The sequence below is a fragment of the Electrophorus electricus genome, chromosome 18 (genome assembly GCF_013358815.1).
Source record: "Electrophorus electricus isolate fEleEle1 chromosome 18, fEleEle1.pri, whole genome shotgun sequence".
NCBI classification, from domain to species: Eukaryota; Metazoa; Chordata; class Actinopteri; order Gymnotiformes; family Gymnotidae; genus Electrophorus; species Electrophorus electricus.
The window spans coordinates 1,846,504-1,861,503 of NC_049552.1; the positions used below are offsets into that span (position 1 = coordinate 1,846,504).

General features: G+C 50.4%; 1 protein-coding gene across 3 annotated transcripts in view; it reads left to right on the forward strand.

Annotated features, from left to right (window-relative positions):
* slc15a4 (solute carrier family 15 member 4) overlaps positions 1 to 15,000 on the forward strand; it is a 36,769-nt gene that overhangs the window by 7,972 nt on the left and 13,797 nt on the right. Inside the window, exons 2-8 of one of the 3 annotated variants that reach the window (XM_035536039.1) lie at positions 125 to 761; positions 3,644 to 3,933; positions 5,305 to 5,446; positions 6,748 to 6,825; positions 9,396 to 9,576; positions 11,897 to 12,055; positions 12,254 to 13,543. In XM_035536039.1, the coding sequence (XP_035391932.1) occupies positions 189 to 761; positions 3,644 to 3,933; positions 5,305 to 5,446; positions 6,748 to 6,825; positions 9,396 to 9,576; positions 11,897 to 12,055; positions 12,254 to 12,546 (1,716 nt within the window). In that variant the 5' untranslated portion in view covers positions 125 to 188 and the 3' untranslated portion in view covers positions 12,547 to 13,543. Of the gene's footprint in view, positions 1 to 124; positions 762 to 3,643; positions 3,934 to 5,304; positions 5,447 to 6,747; positions 6,826 to 9,395; positions 9,577 to 11,896; positions 12,056 to 12,253; positions 13,628 to 15,000 lie in introns of those variants that run through there. The other 2 variants (XM_035536037.1, XM_035536038.1) reach the window with 2 other exon arrangements.

Sequence of the window (15,000 nt, forward strand, 5' to 3'; positions counted from 1 at the left end):
AAACGTAGCAGTATGTTAACAATCACTATAAATAAATCCCTTGTATTGGAAATATAGAATTGGCAATAATTCATATTATAGGATTCACTCAAGCACATAATGACTGTTTAAATGTTTATTGCAGGCTTCAGTTTCATGCGTGGATTATCGTCTGTTTAAATCAAGAGACGCCCCCACCACAGACCGCCATGGCCGACCAGGACGTGGGCGAGACCACTCCTCTTCTGGACAGCTCCTCTGCTCCAGTCCGACAGGACTCCGTCTTCAGAGGCCGGAGGCTGGCGTGTGCTGCCGTGCTTCTGGCAGAGTCTCTAGAGCGGATGGCGTTCTACGGCATCACCTCCAACCTCGTGCTGTTCCTCAACAGTCAGCCCTTCTACTGGGAGGGCACGCAGGCCAGCCAGGCCCCACTGGTTTTCATGGGCGTCACATACCTGATCTCTCCGTTTGGCGGCTGGCTGGCGGACGCGTACCTCGGCAAGTTCTGGACCATTGCCGGCAGTTTGGTCCTCTACTTGGCTGGGATGCTCTTTTTCCCTTTTGTGGCCAGTAGGAATTCCAGGATTGGCATGTGCGGAGAGGAGATGGCGTTCCCGGTGCAGCCAGCGGAGTGCTTCAGTCCCAACGTGACACTCCCCCTCAACGTGACCTGCCCCACCCGCACACCCTACTGTGGAGCCGTGGTTTACAGCGGACTCGTGCTGGTGGCCCTGGGGGTGGGGGCCGTGAAATCCAACATCACTCCGTTTGGAGCGGACCAGGTAATGCCGAGACACCTGGGATCTGGGAGCGCAGGGACAGATAGCGCTTGCCAATTTCCAAGTTCTCTGTCCTGATCCGCGCGTGGACTTATCTCGGCTCAGAGACTTAAAATGACTTGCGATTGTGCGTCGGCTTTCCGACGAGGGCGAGATTGCTTCTGTCCCTCTAGACCTGTGATTGGCCTCCACCTGTGTAACCCTCTCTAGCCTAAGCAGAATATGGGTTTTACCCAGTTGTGCTCTCTGTGCCTTTGGCAACACTTGGTAGCATAACGTGTTATGTACTCAGTTCCATAACGCTCCGTATTCCAGTGAACACTCGGGCTAGGCCGACTCGGGCTAGGCCGACTCGGGCTAGCGATCTGAAAGCTGCATCCTTTCTCTAATATAATGACTAACATGACAAGTCATAGCGCAGTGTGCACTGACCCTGAAACAGCACATGCGCTAACTGGGTCAGCGGCCACTTTCCCACTAATGCAGACCTCCCTGCTCCCAGACCAGGACGTTTCCTGTGGAGTGTCAGCCAGCACGTTCACGTATTTCTGAACCTCTTTTGGTTTTCTGTTTGATATTTTTCTGTTGCTGACTAAGTAGAGGCAACAGTTACATTTCCTGCATTAATAACTCTTAGCTGACATTCGTGTATAAAGCGCGTATTCGCATTCGCAGCTGCATTCCTGAAACCCGGGAGTGTGAGCCGAGGGTTCTGGATGCGCTCTGCTGAAAATACCCCGTGTTCTGGGTTTCTGTAGCCGTTGTGTAACATGGAAACGTTGCATTGAGAACTTTCACTTCATGTATTCGGTGTCGAGGCAAATACCGCAGATTTCTGAGGTATTTTGACTCAGATTTGGAATCTCAGGCCTAGACGCCACGGCTGTCACAAGACTCAAGCGAGTATGACGTCTGGAGCACCCCCTCCCAGGGACAGGACTGCCGGTTTTTTCCTGGTGTTTAAAGGCTGTGCTGTAGCAGAGAGCTGATTTACCCAGAGTTTGTCACCGTGTAGGTAGATACGGAGCGCGCTTCCTGTACAGCGTGCGGAGTCTCACTCCGCTTCTTACGGTTCCCTGTCACATGGTCTGGTCATGTGTGTTCTCATGTCTCACTTCTGTGGCAGAGCTGTTTGGGGAAGAGGTGCAGGCCACGGCAGGAAGTCTTCTGAGCGGTAGACGCTCCGACGTCTCTCGGCTGGCCCGGCCGTCTGGACGTGTCCCGTCTGTGCGTGTCACTTGGACGGCGAGCTGAGTCGTGACGCACACAGACAGGTGTGGGGCTGATGTGCGCTGTTTTGACAGTGCGGAGGTGGAGTTTGGATGATGCAGCCAGCTGAAATATAAGATGATTCTTCACGTAAACACATTATTTACTGGAGGAACCAGGCCTGAGATACATACTGCAGCGGGGTATGGAGTCCTGCTGGCAGTGTGTGTGCAGTGTCCCGTACTGCAGCGGGGTATGGCGTTTCTGTGGTGTTTGGGGCAGTTGTTCTGCATTTCTGTGAACACCTGCAGGGAGATTTCCTGCCTGTGCACACAGTGGAGCGCCGCTGTAGTCGTGTAGGAGTATGTGCATCAGTGCGAGGCCAAACTACACGCTATCTTATGCAACTTAACCCTAATCTATGGTTGCCAAGGCAACCTAGGGTCTTTCCCTAGTCGATTTAGCCCCGCTTAAAAAAACGAAAGAGAAATGGATCTTTTTGATTCCTGTTACTGCAGTGAATGTGATTCTGACCCCACACGTCGCGGGGGAGCCACGTGAGATGATGAGGCCGTTGATGATGATGATGATGCGTCCCAGGGGGCAAGGGGGCAAGGGGGCAAACCACAGCTGCTCCGACGCTGTCTGCCAACTCCTCGTATTGCAGGTGCTGGATGAGGTTGACATGCACTAGCAAACCTGGCCTCTCCGGCTTTCGGGTGGATGCTTGCTAACTCGGTCCGATGTGCGCTGTCTGTATGGGCAGGAAACGTTACGTTCCACAGTTCATTTAATATGTAGGATCTACGAGCAGCAATGGCCGCGAAAGCTGTGAAGTGAAACGTGTCTTTTACTCGGGCGGCCGACGAGTTAATGCCGCGGCCGTCTGTTCTGTCGGTGGCTCTCGTGCGCTGCACTGTTGGTCCAGAAGCAGGCAGCCGCGCGGCAGCTGAGGAACCAAAGCTGCCCCCCTGTTCTCACGAGCCACTGCTGACTGACACGCGCCTGCTGTTCCTGTTCACAGACTCCATTACCCTCGTGATGCCGTCGGCACTAATGAATAACGCACGCTCTAATTAGACCCTCACCTGATCCGACGGGAGGACGTTAATTTGTTTTCGTGTCAAATGACGTCAAGGCCACTTTGATTTCCTTTTCCTCAGCCTTCGGGATCTTTGTGGCCGGGCGTGGACTCGCCCATGATGAACATGACAAGTTTACGGCGCTCGACTGAACTGTAAACAGAGGCTAATGGCGTCCACGTTCCCTCGGGATTGATCTGGAGAAATCTGGCCTTCTCGTACACTTTAATCGGATTCTTCAGCCCTTTATTGGAAAGTCAGTAATTGTCTTTATTGGCTTCGACGCCCATGCGGTAATTAAATGAAGGACACACTTATTGATCAGCATGAACTGCAACTTTGTAAGTGCGAAATACTCGCAGTGACGAGAGGAATTACCAAGCTTTGTTTTTTTGGGGGGCAGTTTATAAAATGGCTGGCTAGGTATTTTAGGCATCTTCAGGCATCTGGGAAAAGCGTTTTATATTAGTGCCTGTTCCGTTGGGGAAAGCCACGGCGGACTCCGGTTCCGTTTGTGCTTTCTGTCATATTGACACCGTGAGCTGTGTGTTGGCAGGGATGGTTCGAGTGTTTGTTTCTCGTCTGTGCGCTCAGGTGAAGGATCGCGGCTCGGAGGCAACACGGCGGTTCTTCAACTGGTTCTACTGGTGCATCAACCTGGGTGCCATCCTGTCGCTGGGCGGCATCGCCTACATCCAGCAGAGCGTGAACTTCTCGGTGGGCTACATCATCCCCGCCGTGTGCCTGGGGGTCTCGCTGCTCGTCTTCCTCCTGGGCCGTGCTGTCTTCATCACCAAGCCTGCGGACGGCAGCGCCTTCACCGACATGGTGAAGATTCTGGCCTCAGCCTGCTGTGGAGGACCGCCCCAACCCCACCTGCTCAGGTGTGCCCCGCCCTCGCCATGCCCGCTCCCGCGGAGGATGCCAGGCGAGAGCCACGTGACCCCAACGCGTCTCGTGGTGTGTTTCAGGAACATGTTTGCCACGTTATACAACATCTCCAGGTTTGGAGAGCGTTTGCATTGGCAGTGCAAATGTTTTCTGTCCGTTTTTAAAGATGTTGCCAGCTGAATACAGAACGTGAACAAGCTTGGGAAGGCTGGGCCTTCCTTTACATTGTGTACTGCAATATTCTACAACACATTTTCTAAAATAATGCGTGAACAAAATAGTTCGAATAGTTCAGATAGTGCTAATAATAGGAGATATATAAACTATAGTATAGGACACATGTAGTGGGTGATAGATGGAAAGGGGAGATAAACTGTTTCTTTGATCCACTTTGTGTATGTGTGTATACGTACAGTGTAGAAGTGTGTGTGTGTGTGTGTGTGTGTGTGTGTAGTTTGCTCGTTGTTCCTCCCTCTCTCTATGAAGAGAGGTTTCCACCATTTCAGTGGACTGGTGTCATAGATTGAAAGCCGTGTAAAGAAGATACTCGTCTTATCGCGTGAGAAAGCCAAAAGCATTCTGCTGGTCGTTAGGGCGCCCCTGGCGGTCGTTAGGACGCCCCTGGCGGTCATCAGTTTCCTCCTGTCAAGCCAGATTGAGCTAAAACCCTCCCTGAAGAGTCTGGTCATTGTGGCTAGAAGTAATTATAAGTGCTAAAGGGCCCCTGTCATGGAAAATGTCATTTCTCTCCCTTGATTGAAATTAATAAGTTCGAAGTTCACGCCCCCAGTCCATGTTATGGAATCTAAGAAGCAAAAACAGTCACTGTTTCTGTCAACTCATTTACATGTCTATTCAGCATACAGTAGTTTAGCCCCGCCCACTTATGCACTGCAGTTCTCGGGCGGGGTTTCTCAGGGATTTCTGATTGAGGCAAAATAAAGGGCAGCCAATCACAATGGAGCTCGTTTGTATCCATTTTAAAAGTGCAGTAACAGAAAAATATAAACAAAAAGAACACTATGGGATATGGGCCCTTTTAATGTCCAAACTCATTAATATGCATCATGCATACGTCAGTTGTTGTGATATTTTCTGTAAAGACTTTGATGTTATTACAATGAGTGATTGATTAATTTTCTGTTTTTAAAAGCAAAACACTTTAAAAAATTTAAATCTCTTGATATTTACTGAATGGCTCCATGTGTGAGATCCTAGTTCAAAATAACTGTTTGCTATCGGTTAATTAACGGTTAACTAACGATTACTATCGGTTTACTAATGGTTGACTAATGTTTACTATCGGTTAACTAACGGTTATTTAACGGTTAATCATCAACTAACGGTTGCATCTTGCTCCTCAGACCCAAACCCAGCCTGTTGGACGGGGCCAAGGTGACGTATGGAGGGAGATTCTCTGAGGAGAAGGTTGAGGATGTGAGGTCTCTCCTGAAGATCCTGCCTGTGTTTCTAGCCCTCATCCCTTACTGGACCGTCTACTTTCAGGTTGGACAAACCCTTCGTGAGTGTGTGTGAGTGTGTGTGAGTGTGTGTGAGTGTGTGTGTGTGACATGCACAAAACGGGTTGTTTTTCTTTCATTCACAGTTTTTTGTGATCAGTGTGTTGAGGGATAATTGCCCTGTAGGGGGTGAGGGATGTCAGAACAGCTGTCAGGGGATTTACCTGCTCACTCTTAACCTGGTAGGATCCCGGCGGTGTTTGTTCTTCGGCGCTGCGCGCGCTAACCCTGGGGTGGCGTTCTGAGAGTGCGGCTGTAGTTCGCGTCTTTCCCTGTAGCAGCTCACGATGCGTAGTCAAGGAAACGGCTGAAACACCAAATTCCTTCACACATCCCTGCTGGGTGCTTTAAAGATCAGGTCTGACTGCAGCAACTGCGAAAAGCATAGTCTTCATCGTCATCGTCGTAGCGGTTTTGATGAGGACAGACGGGCAAATTTCCTCTGGCAGAATGAACTCGTAGCATTTTCTAATGATGACAGGACTCCAGTGAGACAAACCCAGTGGTACGGCCTCTCACACACATACACAGAGATTATTTCCCCGTTACACACAAAGGGCACTTCTTCCCAGCCGCAGACACCTGACGTATCCTGATTTGGTTTCCGTGTGTGTTCAGCTAGCTGTTAAAGCCATTAGCCTCACATTCTCTCCGCTTCCAAGAGGACTTTTTAAAGATTGAAGCATTTTACTTGTGAGGTTTTTACTGTGAGTAGAAAAGGGTTTAACTTTGACCTCACGGGCTGTCAGTGCGCCAGAACGAGTCTCTAACTATGGCTGCATGATACTGCATCCTGTCACCTTGACCTGATGCGGTCAAAGACCACAGGTGTTAGTGTTTTAACAAAAATTATTTGTTGGGTCACATAATTAATCAAATGACCTATAAGAAGCTGAAGTGGAGAATCTGAGATTTGTTATTTGCATATTGGAGCCTTTTAACATATTAGTATTGCAAAGTTCAGTATTGTGATAATGCTTAGCTAATGATATATTGTGCAGCTGTAATGTGTCTTCTAGTGCAGTTGGGCTGCACTAGAAGCTGATACTCTAGCAGAGGTCCAGCATACCGTGACTCTTTCCAGCGATTCATATAAATATTTTATCTCGTCTAATCTGTTGTTGTGACTAATGTGCCCAGCTCCACGGTAAACGCAGTCTTGTTTAAATCCGCTGTGTAATGGCTGCAGCTCGGGGCTTTTACGTGTTTTTAATCGTCCAATAAATTGAGTGTCCCCAGCGCCTGTTCTGCGTGCCTGACCACCTGTGCATTCTGTTCCACGTGCAGATGCAGACCACATACTACCTGCAGAGCTTGCACCTGACCATCCCCGGGACTGAAGCCAATGCTACAGACCTCCACCCGGTAAGAACTGCACCTGTGACATCAGCGCAGCTCCGTGGTAACGAGGGCCAGGACGCGACCGCGGTTCTGCTACGATTGGTCGGAGCGGGCGGGTGGGACCCGCCTTCTCGGCAGGGTGCGCCGAGTAAGGATTTTGCTCTTGCGTTGCGTTATACGGCCGAGTTGAAGTCGTTGGACCAGGGGAGCCAGCCAGCACTGTAACAACGGCCCCAGGGGCAGAAATGCAACACCGTCAGCAGCCCTGTGCGTTATTCAGCCTCTGTGCAGAGGGAAAAATGTTTCAGAAATATCGTAAAATTTCTGTCTGGGAGTGGAACTAATCCAGACTGCTCATTAGAGTAGCTGCAGGGTACGTACATGTCTGCGTGGCCTTTCTGATGGGGTTGTTTTGAAGGCTTCTGTAATGTACGTCTGCTGTCGTCTGTGTTTTTACATTTGGCCTTATCTCAGGTGGGCTTTGCCGTAATTCTTTACACTGGTTGTATGAGTTGTTTGTGTAGTAATGGCCTTGGCGTTGTGTTCTTATCTTTTTACAATATCAGTGCGTTTTGTAGAGAAGTGGTGGATGTCAGCATGTGATCTACATCTATTTTTTTTGTGTGTGTGTGTGTGTGTGTGTGTGTGTGTGTGTGTGTGTGTGTGTGCACTCAGCTGCTCAGGTTACTGTGAGCAGGAGGTTTTTTGCAGGGTGAGGAGTCACATGATTAAGGTTAACAGGGGAAGTGTTCAATGTTCAGTGGGAACTGAAACAAGGGTAGCAGTAACCACAGTATCTGCAGCAGGGCCAAAAGTGTGTGTATGTGCGTGTGCGTGTGCGTGTGCGTGTGTGTGTGCGTGTGCGTGTGCGTGTGCGTGTGCGTGTGCGTGTGCGTGTGCGTGTGTGTGTGCGTGTGCGTGTGCGTCTGTGTGTGTGTGTGAGCCTGTGTGTGTGTGTGAGCCTGTGTGTGTGTGTGAGCCTGTGTGTGTGTGTGAGCCTGTGTGTGTGTGTGAGCCTGTGTGTGTGTGTGAGCCTGTGTGTGTGTGTGAGCCTGTGTGTGTGTGTGAGCCTGTGTGTGTGTGTCAGTAGTTTGCATGCTGTGGATGGTACACTAAACCCCTCCCAGTTTGCAGAGGTTCACTCCTGCAAGCCGAGCAGTGCAGCGTGTCCTGGGGCTCTTCCAGCATCTGATTGGCTGCCTGGCTGAGGCTACTGACCCCAGGTCACCCGGCCTCCGGCACGCCCTGGAAACATTAGATAGGAATGCTAAAACCATTAGCACCTCGCTAACCTGGACAGCGCATGAGCCCGGGGCATTATGGGAGATTTCCCTGTGATGAGTCAGTTGAGTGGGAGTCTGGTTCCTTAGACATTAAGAGTTAATGTTACACGTTATGATTCAACAGCATCAACTGAAAGAAAACACCAAAACAACCCTAACCTGAGTGTGACCACTGTCAGAACACACGTGAGAACACACAGCGCAGCTAGCAGTGAAAGTGTTGGATGTACACACACTCTTGCAGTCTCCCTCAACCTGTACACACCCACACCCACACGCGCGCACACACACACACACACACACACACACACACACACACACACACACACACACACACACACACACACACACACGGGTCTTCCTTCTCTTAATTACCATGTGCTGATTGTCCCTGTAGACACACTCACTCACACACTCTCTCTCTCTCTCTCGTCTGGATGAAATCTGCTCGGTGTGTCTCTGCAGAATTTGAACTCTAATTAAGACCTACTGTGGAGGAGGAGACATGGTTGCTTTATTGTAGTTTACTACGCAGTGTTTTTGTTTTGTGTGTGTGTGTGTGTGTGTGTGTGTGTGTGTGTGTGTGTGTGTGTGTGTGTGTGTGTGTGTGTGCAGACTAGGGGAGAATGCAAGAGTGTGTGAGTGAAAGACTTTTAAAGGACCACTATAGGGGATAGGATAGTATGGAGAGGTGTGTGTGTGTGTTTCTACTCTTTCAGAGCAGCTGTTTTAATTGACGTTTGTGCGTGCTCCCCTCCTCACCTCCGCCTGTGGGCCGTGAGCCGCTCCCCTCCTCACCTCCGCCTGTGGGCCGTGAGCCGCTCCCCTCCTCACCTCCGCCTGTGGGCCGTGAGCCGCTCACCTCCGCCTGCTCTGGCAGGTGTAGCACTTGGGCTGAGGACTCTATTAGTCATCCAGCTGGTGTGAACACATCTGCTGTTTAATTCCCCTTTTAAAGCACTTTAGAAGTGATGAATGATTTTTACAGCCTGTTAGGGATTCTCTCTCTCTCTCTCTCTCTCTCTCTCTCTCTCTCTCTCTACCCCCCCCCCCCCCCCCCCCCCCCCCAATTCTAATTTGGAGCTTGCATTGTGCTCTGGCCACAAGAGGGCGCTAAAGATGCAAAACAATCCCAGAGGTTCCATGTTCATGAGCAGCCATGTCGGCCATGTCTGTCCTGTCCCACAATGCATCTCTTCCCATCCAGAACATTGCTGTGCATTGACTGCTGTTTGACACATTCTCCTGTGTGTGTGTGTGTGTGTGTGTGTGTGTGTGTGTGTGTGTGTGTGTGTGTGTGCGCGCATGTAGATGCGGTTTCAGTTCTCGGCCGCCTGGCTGACCATGTTCGATGCTGTGCTCATCCTCTTCCTCATCCCGATGAAGGACAAGCTGGTCGACCCCTGGCTGAAACATCGGCGTCTCCTTCCGTCTCCGCTCAAGAGGATTGCCGTGGGAATGTTCTTCGTCATGTGCTCCGCCGTCGCCGCAGGTGAGCGCACGCACACACACACTCGCTCATGCATACACACTTACACACGCGCGCTCATGCATACACTCTCACTTAAACACACACACACACGCGCACACGCACACATGCACGTACACACAAACACACACTCAAGCAAATATAAAGACAAACTTCCCCAAGCTGAGAAATGTTTGTGGTTATGAACTATTCAGTGCTTTATGCTAATTATACTTCTGTCTCTGTTTAAAGGGGGGTGTGCTGTGTCAACAAGTGTGTGCACGCACGTCTGTGTGTGTGTGCGTGCGCACGTCTGTGTGTGTGTGCGTGCGCACGTCTGTGTGTGCGTGCGCACGTCTGTGTGTGTGCGTGTGCACGTCTGTGTCTGTGTGTGTGTGTGTGTGTGTGTGTGGTGTAGTAGGACTAGTCACTTCGTGATAAACGTCCATTTTCCACCCTGTGGCATCTTCATTAAGGGATGCGTCCTGTGAAAGATCCACACCCCTCTGACACCTCAGGGAGAGAGGGAGAGAGAGAGAGAGAGAGAGGGAGGGAGAGAGAGAGAGAGAGAGAGAGAGGCAGGCGCTAGAGGTGTGTGTGGTTTTCTGTTGAAGGGAACTGGGGGTCAGAGAGCTTCATCGCCTTTGACACCCTGTGTGCCCTGATATTTGTTCACTTCCTGTGTTCCCTCACATGGATGTGTCTCACACTTTCAGTCTGAGTTTGAGAAAAGTGTGCGTTGTTGACCGCTTACAAGCAACAACAAAAAACCCACTGGTGTCATTATTAAACGGAGAACGCTGCTGCGTGTGTGAGCGATGACTCCCGTGCCTTGCGAGCATCTCTGCTCTGTCACCTTCTCTCCCTTCACCATTTTTCATTTCCCTTTATGATTTAGATTAATAACACTTTTCATCTGTCATATTAAAGTCTCTCGCACGTTTTCAATATGAGCAACTTAAGCAGAAGTGCATGCTGGGTTTTTCTCCCCCGCTGTTCTGCTCTGCCGCAGTCAGTCAGTAACGCCTCAAGCCCCGCCCCCTGCTGCTGCGGTGCCGACTGACTGCTCCGAGTGGCCGTCAGACACACACACACACACACTCTCTCTCTCTCACACACACACACACACACACACACACACACACACACTCTCACTCACACACTCACACTCTCACACACACACTCACGTGTGGATTAAACACGTTGGGTCAGAGTTCAGCATGGAGGGTCATGTAGGGGTCAGTAAAGTTTGTCTCTCACTCACACTCACACACGCGCACACACACACACACACACACTGTCTGTCTCTCTCTCTCTCTCTCACGGTTTGACACGCCAGGCTTGTGTTGTTCTTTGAGGGGTTTGGGGTGGTGAACACTCCCGAAGTGGAAAACAAGACACTGGCAGGCGGTGTGAGGTCAGCATGACCGTGGAGTGACAGCTGTGCACTTGAGAAAACACACCCCTACACATGCACACCTGCGCACACATGCACACCTACATACATGCACACCTACACGCACACATGCACACCTACATACATGTGTACACACACACGACGGGATGTTGTCTCCTTTGTTTAAGACCAAACCTCCTGTGACCCCATGTGTCTTCTGAAGGACTCTGCAGGAGTGGGGTGTGTATGTGTGTGTGGGGGTGTGTGTGTGTGTGTGTTATACTCTATATATTATACTCTAATGAGAACCTTGGGGACTGATCCTCTCTCTTTCTCTGGAGTTGTGTTGTCTACCAACAACCCCACAGTCTCACACGGTCTATCCTCATGTTGTGACTACACCAGTCAGTAGCTTATTAATGTGTGTGTGTGTGTGTTGGAGGGTGGGGGGTAAGGGAAGTTGGAGATGCAGTGGTAGCAGAGAATCGGACTCAGGACTGTGTGTGTGTGCATGTGTGTGCGCCATCACAGAATCTAATAATGAGGTTTGTTATAAAGATGAAGCATCCTGGGAAATTATTCTTGCTAATATTGCCCATATGAGAGGACCCCCCCCTCTCTCATAAACATTTTAATTCTTCACCTTTAACTCCTTTTGTTCTTCATTTCCTGTGTACACGTGTACGTCTCCCTCTCTCCACACACACACACACACACGTCTGTATACAGCTCCTTCCAGTTGTGTGTGTCTTGTGTGTCGCTTCAGACCGACCTGCCTGAGCCCTGTCTGTTGGGCTAGTGGAGGGGTGTGGAGAGGATCCAGGAGAGAGGGTCACGCCACAGGGGTGTGTGTGTGTGTGTGTGTGTGTGTGTGTGGAGCAGAGAGGCAGGCCACTGCCTTACAGACATACACAGCTCATTCTCTCTCTGTGTGTGTGTGCGTGTCAGGTATTCTGGAGACTAAGAGGCTGGACGTGGTCCGCACTCAGGGAGTCGTCCCCCAGATCCTGGGGGGGGTGACGTACTACGCTGCTGATCTGCCCATCTGGTGGCAGGTGCCTCAGTACGTCCTCATCGGAGTCAGTGAAATCTTCGCCAGCATCGCAGGTACACACACAAACAAACACACACACACACACAAGGCATGGTACCAGTATAAATGTTGATATAATTGTCCTGGCTAGTGTGTGATACACCAGCGCTGCCTCGTTCTTTAGTGACGTTTCACGTCTCTAAAACCGGTTTATTTACATAGAGGATGGAGCCTCACTACACTCACACACTTGCTCTCATCTCTACTGTCAGTGCCCAGATCTCATCGAGTCTCACGGCCGTCTTGCGTGAGCTGGGGGTGTGTCTGGGCGAGTCACAGGGAGCCACAGAACTGCTCCAGATCAAATGACAGGAGACAGACGGCTGACGAGATGCATGTGATCTGCACAGCACGCCGCGCTGTTTTAAAGTCCTGTAGCCGAGCTCCATCGGCTGTGTGTGTGTGTGTGTGTGGGTGTGTGGGCGCCGTGCTCACACGACCAGGTGTGCGCACACACCTCCAGAAAGCAGGATTCGTGAAACACCATTTCACATTTAAGAAATAAATTAGACTCCATTTCTGGTAATTTTCACTCATTAAAAGTACAGACAGCTGCGATCGTGCTGCTTCCGTAGACTCACCCAGCCGTTTACATGGAGTCATGCGCCGCCATCAGAGTACATCTGATACTCCGCTACACACGTCCAGCTACTGCGTATTAGCACACACAACACAGTTGGGTTTCAATGACAAAATAACATAAACACTCAGATGGTCATATGCACTCCATGTTATTGTGACTGTTGTGCTGCATGACAGATATTAACAGTACGCTTTACAGTTTTTGTGTGTGTGTGGTTGGTTACTGTAGTCTTTGGTTACATTTCTAGGTGTGAGTGAAAGTGAGTGAGTGTGTGAGGTAGGACGGCGGGTCTAATTGATGTGCGTCCCTCCCCTGCAGCTCAGCCTTTGTTCAGCCTCCCCACACACACACACACACACACACGTCCCGGAGACGAGTCACGTCCTGTGGAAGCAAGCTTTATCTGTCTGTCTGCTTGTGTATCTCTGACTGTTTGCCTGTGCGTCTGTGTCTGGCTTAGTGTGTGACCTATGCTGTCTACGCAAAGTGGTAGTAAATGATATCAGTGTGTGTGGGGGGGGGAGAACCGTGTGGCCGCACCACGAGTGCTGTCTGCCTGCTCCACCCTGCCTCCATCACCCCCTCTGCTCTAGAGCCGCTCTTCTCCACCTTGTGTTGTAGCGGATGGCGCTCACAGGCCCACACACGGCGGCTGAGGTGAAGGGGTGTGTGTGTGTGTGTGTGCCGTGGCCATGTTAAGACCAGTTTTATGATTGAACTCGAACGGGGCCAGAGCTGGTCCCCAGGATGGGAAGGAGGGAGGCGTGGCCTGATGAAGCCGCTGCGTTTTGCTCGCTTTTCTCGTGTTTCTGTGCTCTCGTTGTGAGTCTGTCTGTAGGCCTGGATTCCTCCGCGACCATCAGACGCGTTCGAGCGGCATGTGTCGTGCCCAGCGGCGTGTGCAGAACTGTCAGCTACAGAGCCAATCGATACCCTGACGCCGGACCCTTTAGGTTGGGGGGCGGAGACCCCCATGTCGCCACAGCCCAGCCGAGACAGCTGGGTGCGTGCTCCACTGAGCTGGGCTGGTGTTTGTGCATGGGTGTGATAGTGCACTTTCAAAGCCTCCCCCCATGCCTACAGAAGCCAAAACCAGCTCCAGACTCTGCTCCGTGCGGCTAATGTAACACATCTAACGAAGCGCTTCCCTGATGGAATCCTCCTCCTGCACTATCTGGTCATGTGGTCTGTGGTACAAGTGAGACTTCTCTGGTCTTTCTCTTTTAGTAATGCGCGCGCACGCACGCACGCACCCCGTGGGTATAATGTGTATTGCTTCTGTAGAAAACAAACCTGGTGAGGTTTTTTTGTCACAGAGAAGATTAGTAATTATGTTTTGCTGCTAACAGCAGCATGTGAAAAGGCTAATGTAAAAAACACGAGAGAATTCAGTCTACAGGTCCCGACTCGAGCACAGAGCGGAAAAACTCAACATTTGCTTTGTCTTTGAATAACTCCACTTCACACCGAGGAAAGGTCACTTTTGTTTATGTTTTGGGTGAATTTCTCTTCCATGTTTTTATTGGTTGTGATTTCTTTGTTGTTTGGTTTGTTTTTTTACAGCGATGTAATTACATTTTTTTTTAACTGCACCAACTGTTCTAAGAGTTTTTAAAAATGTGTTTCAGTTGACTTGGAGACTGTTCACAGGGCAGCTGCAACCATCAGAATCGGACACTGTGCTTCACGAAAACTCCACAGGCAATGGGGGAACCGTGATGTAGCGGCCAATCAGACAGCACAGGTGGAGTCTAGGAGAGTGGTGCCTACACCGTAGCCCCTGAGCTCGGGCACGGGTGGAGTTCAGGAGAGGTCAGGCACACGTAACACTCACTCACGCAGTGTCATCCACCAATGTGCCAACAGGAAACACGAGACTGAACACGCTCCTTACTGTCCACACGTGCGTGTGACTTTATTTTATCTGTCAGGCCAGTAGCTGTGAAATGTCCATCACATGTGCAGAATGCCATTTTACAAGCTGATTGGCTGTTTGATTTGACCTCACGCTGCACAAATGCCCTGACCCGCTCGGAAGACACTCCCACTCTGCTGCAGCGCTCTCAGGCCTGCCCACTATGGAGGCAGCCAATGATGGCAGAGCTCATTAGCATACAATACCCGTAACATTTGTCTTTTCTACTCAGTGGAGAAACAGCAGGGAGAAACGCACCATGCGAATGCTAGACCGAGATTTGTTGTTGTTTTTCTTATGTTATTCCAGAAATAAAGAGTAAAATATGTTTCCTTTACTGCACATGACATGGTATTCCCACCTGATCCGGATGGTATTCCCAGAGCCAAGCTCTTGTGCTGGTTCCAGGCAGATGCCCAATTACCCCACACGTCCTGACAGTTAACCGTGCTGGGCTGGTT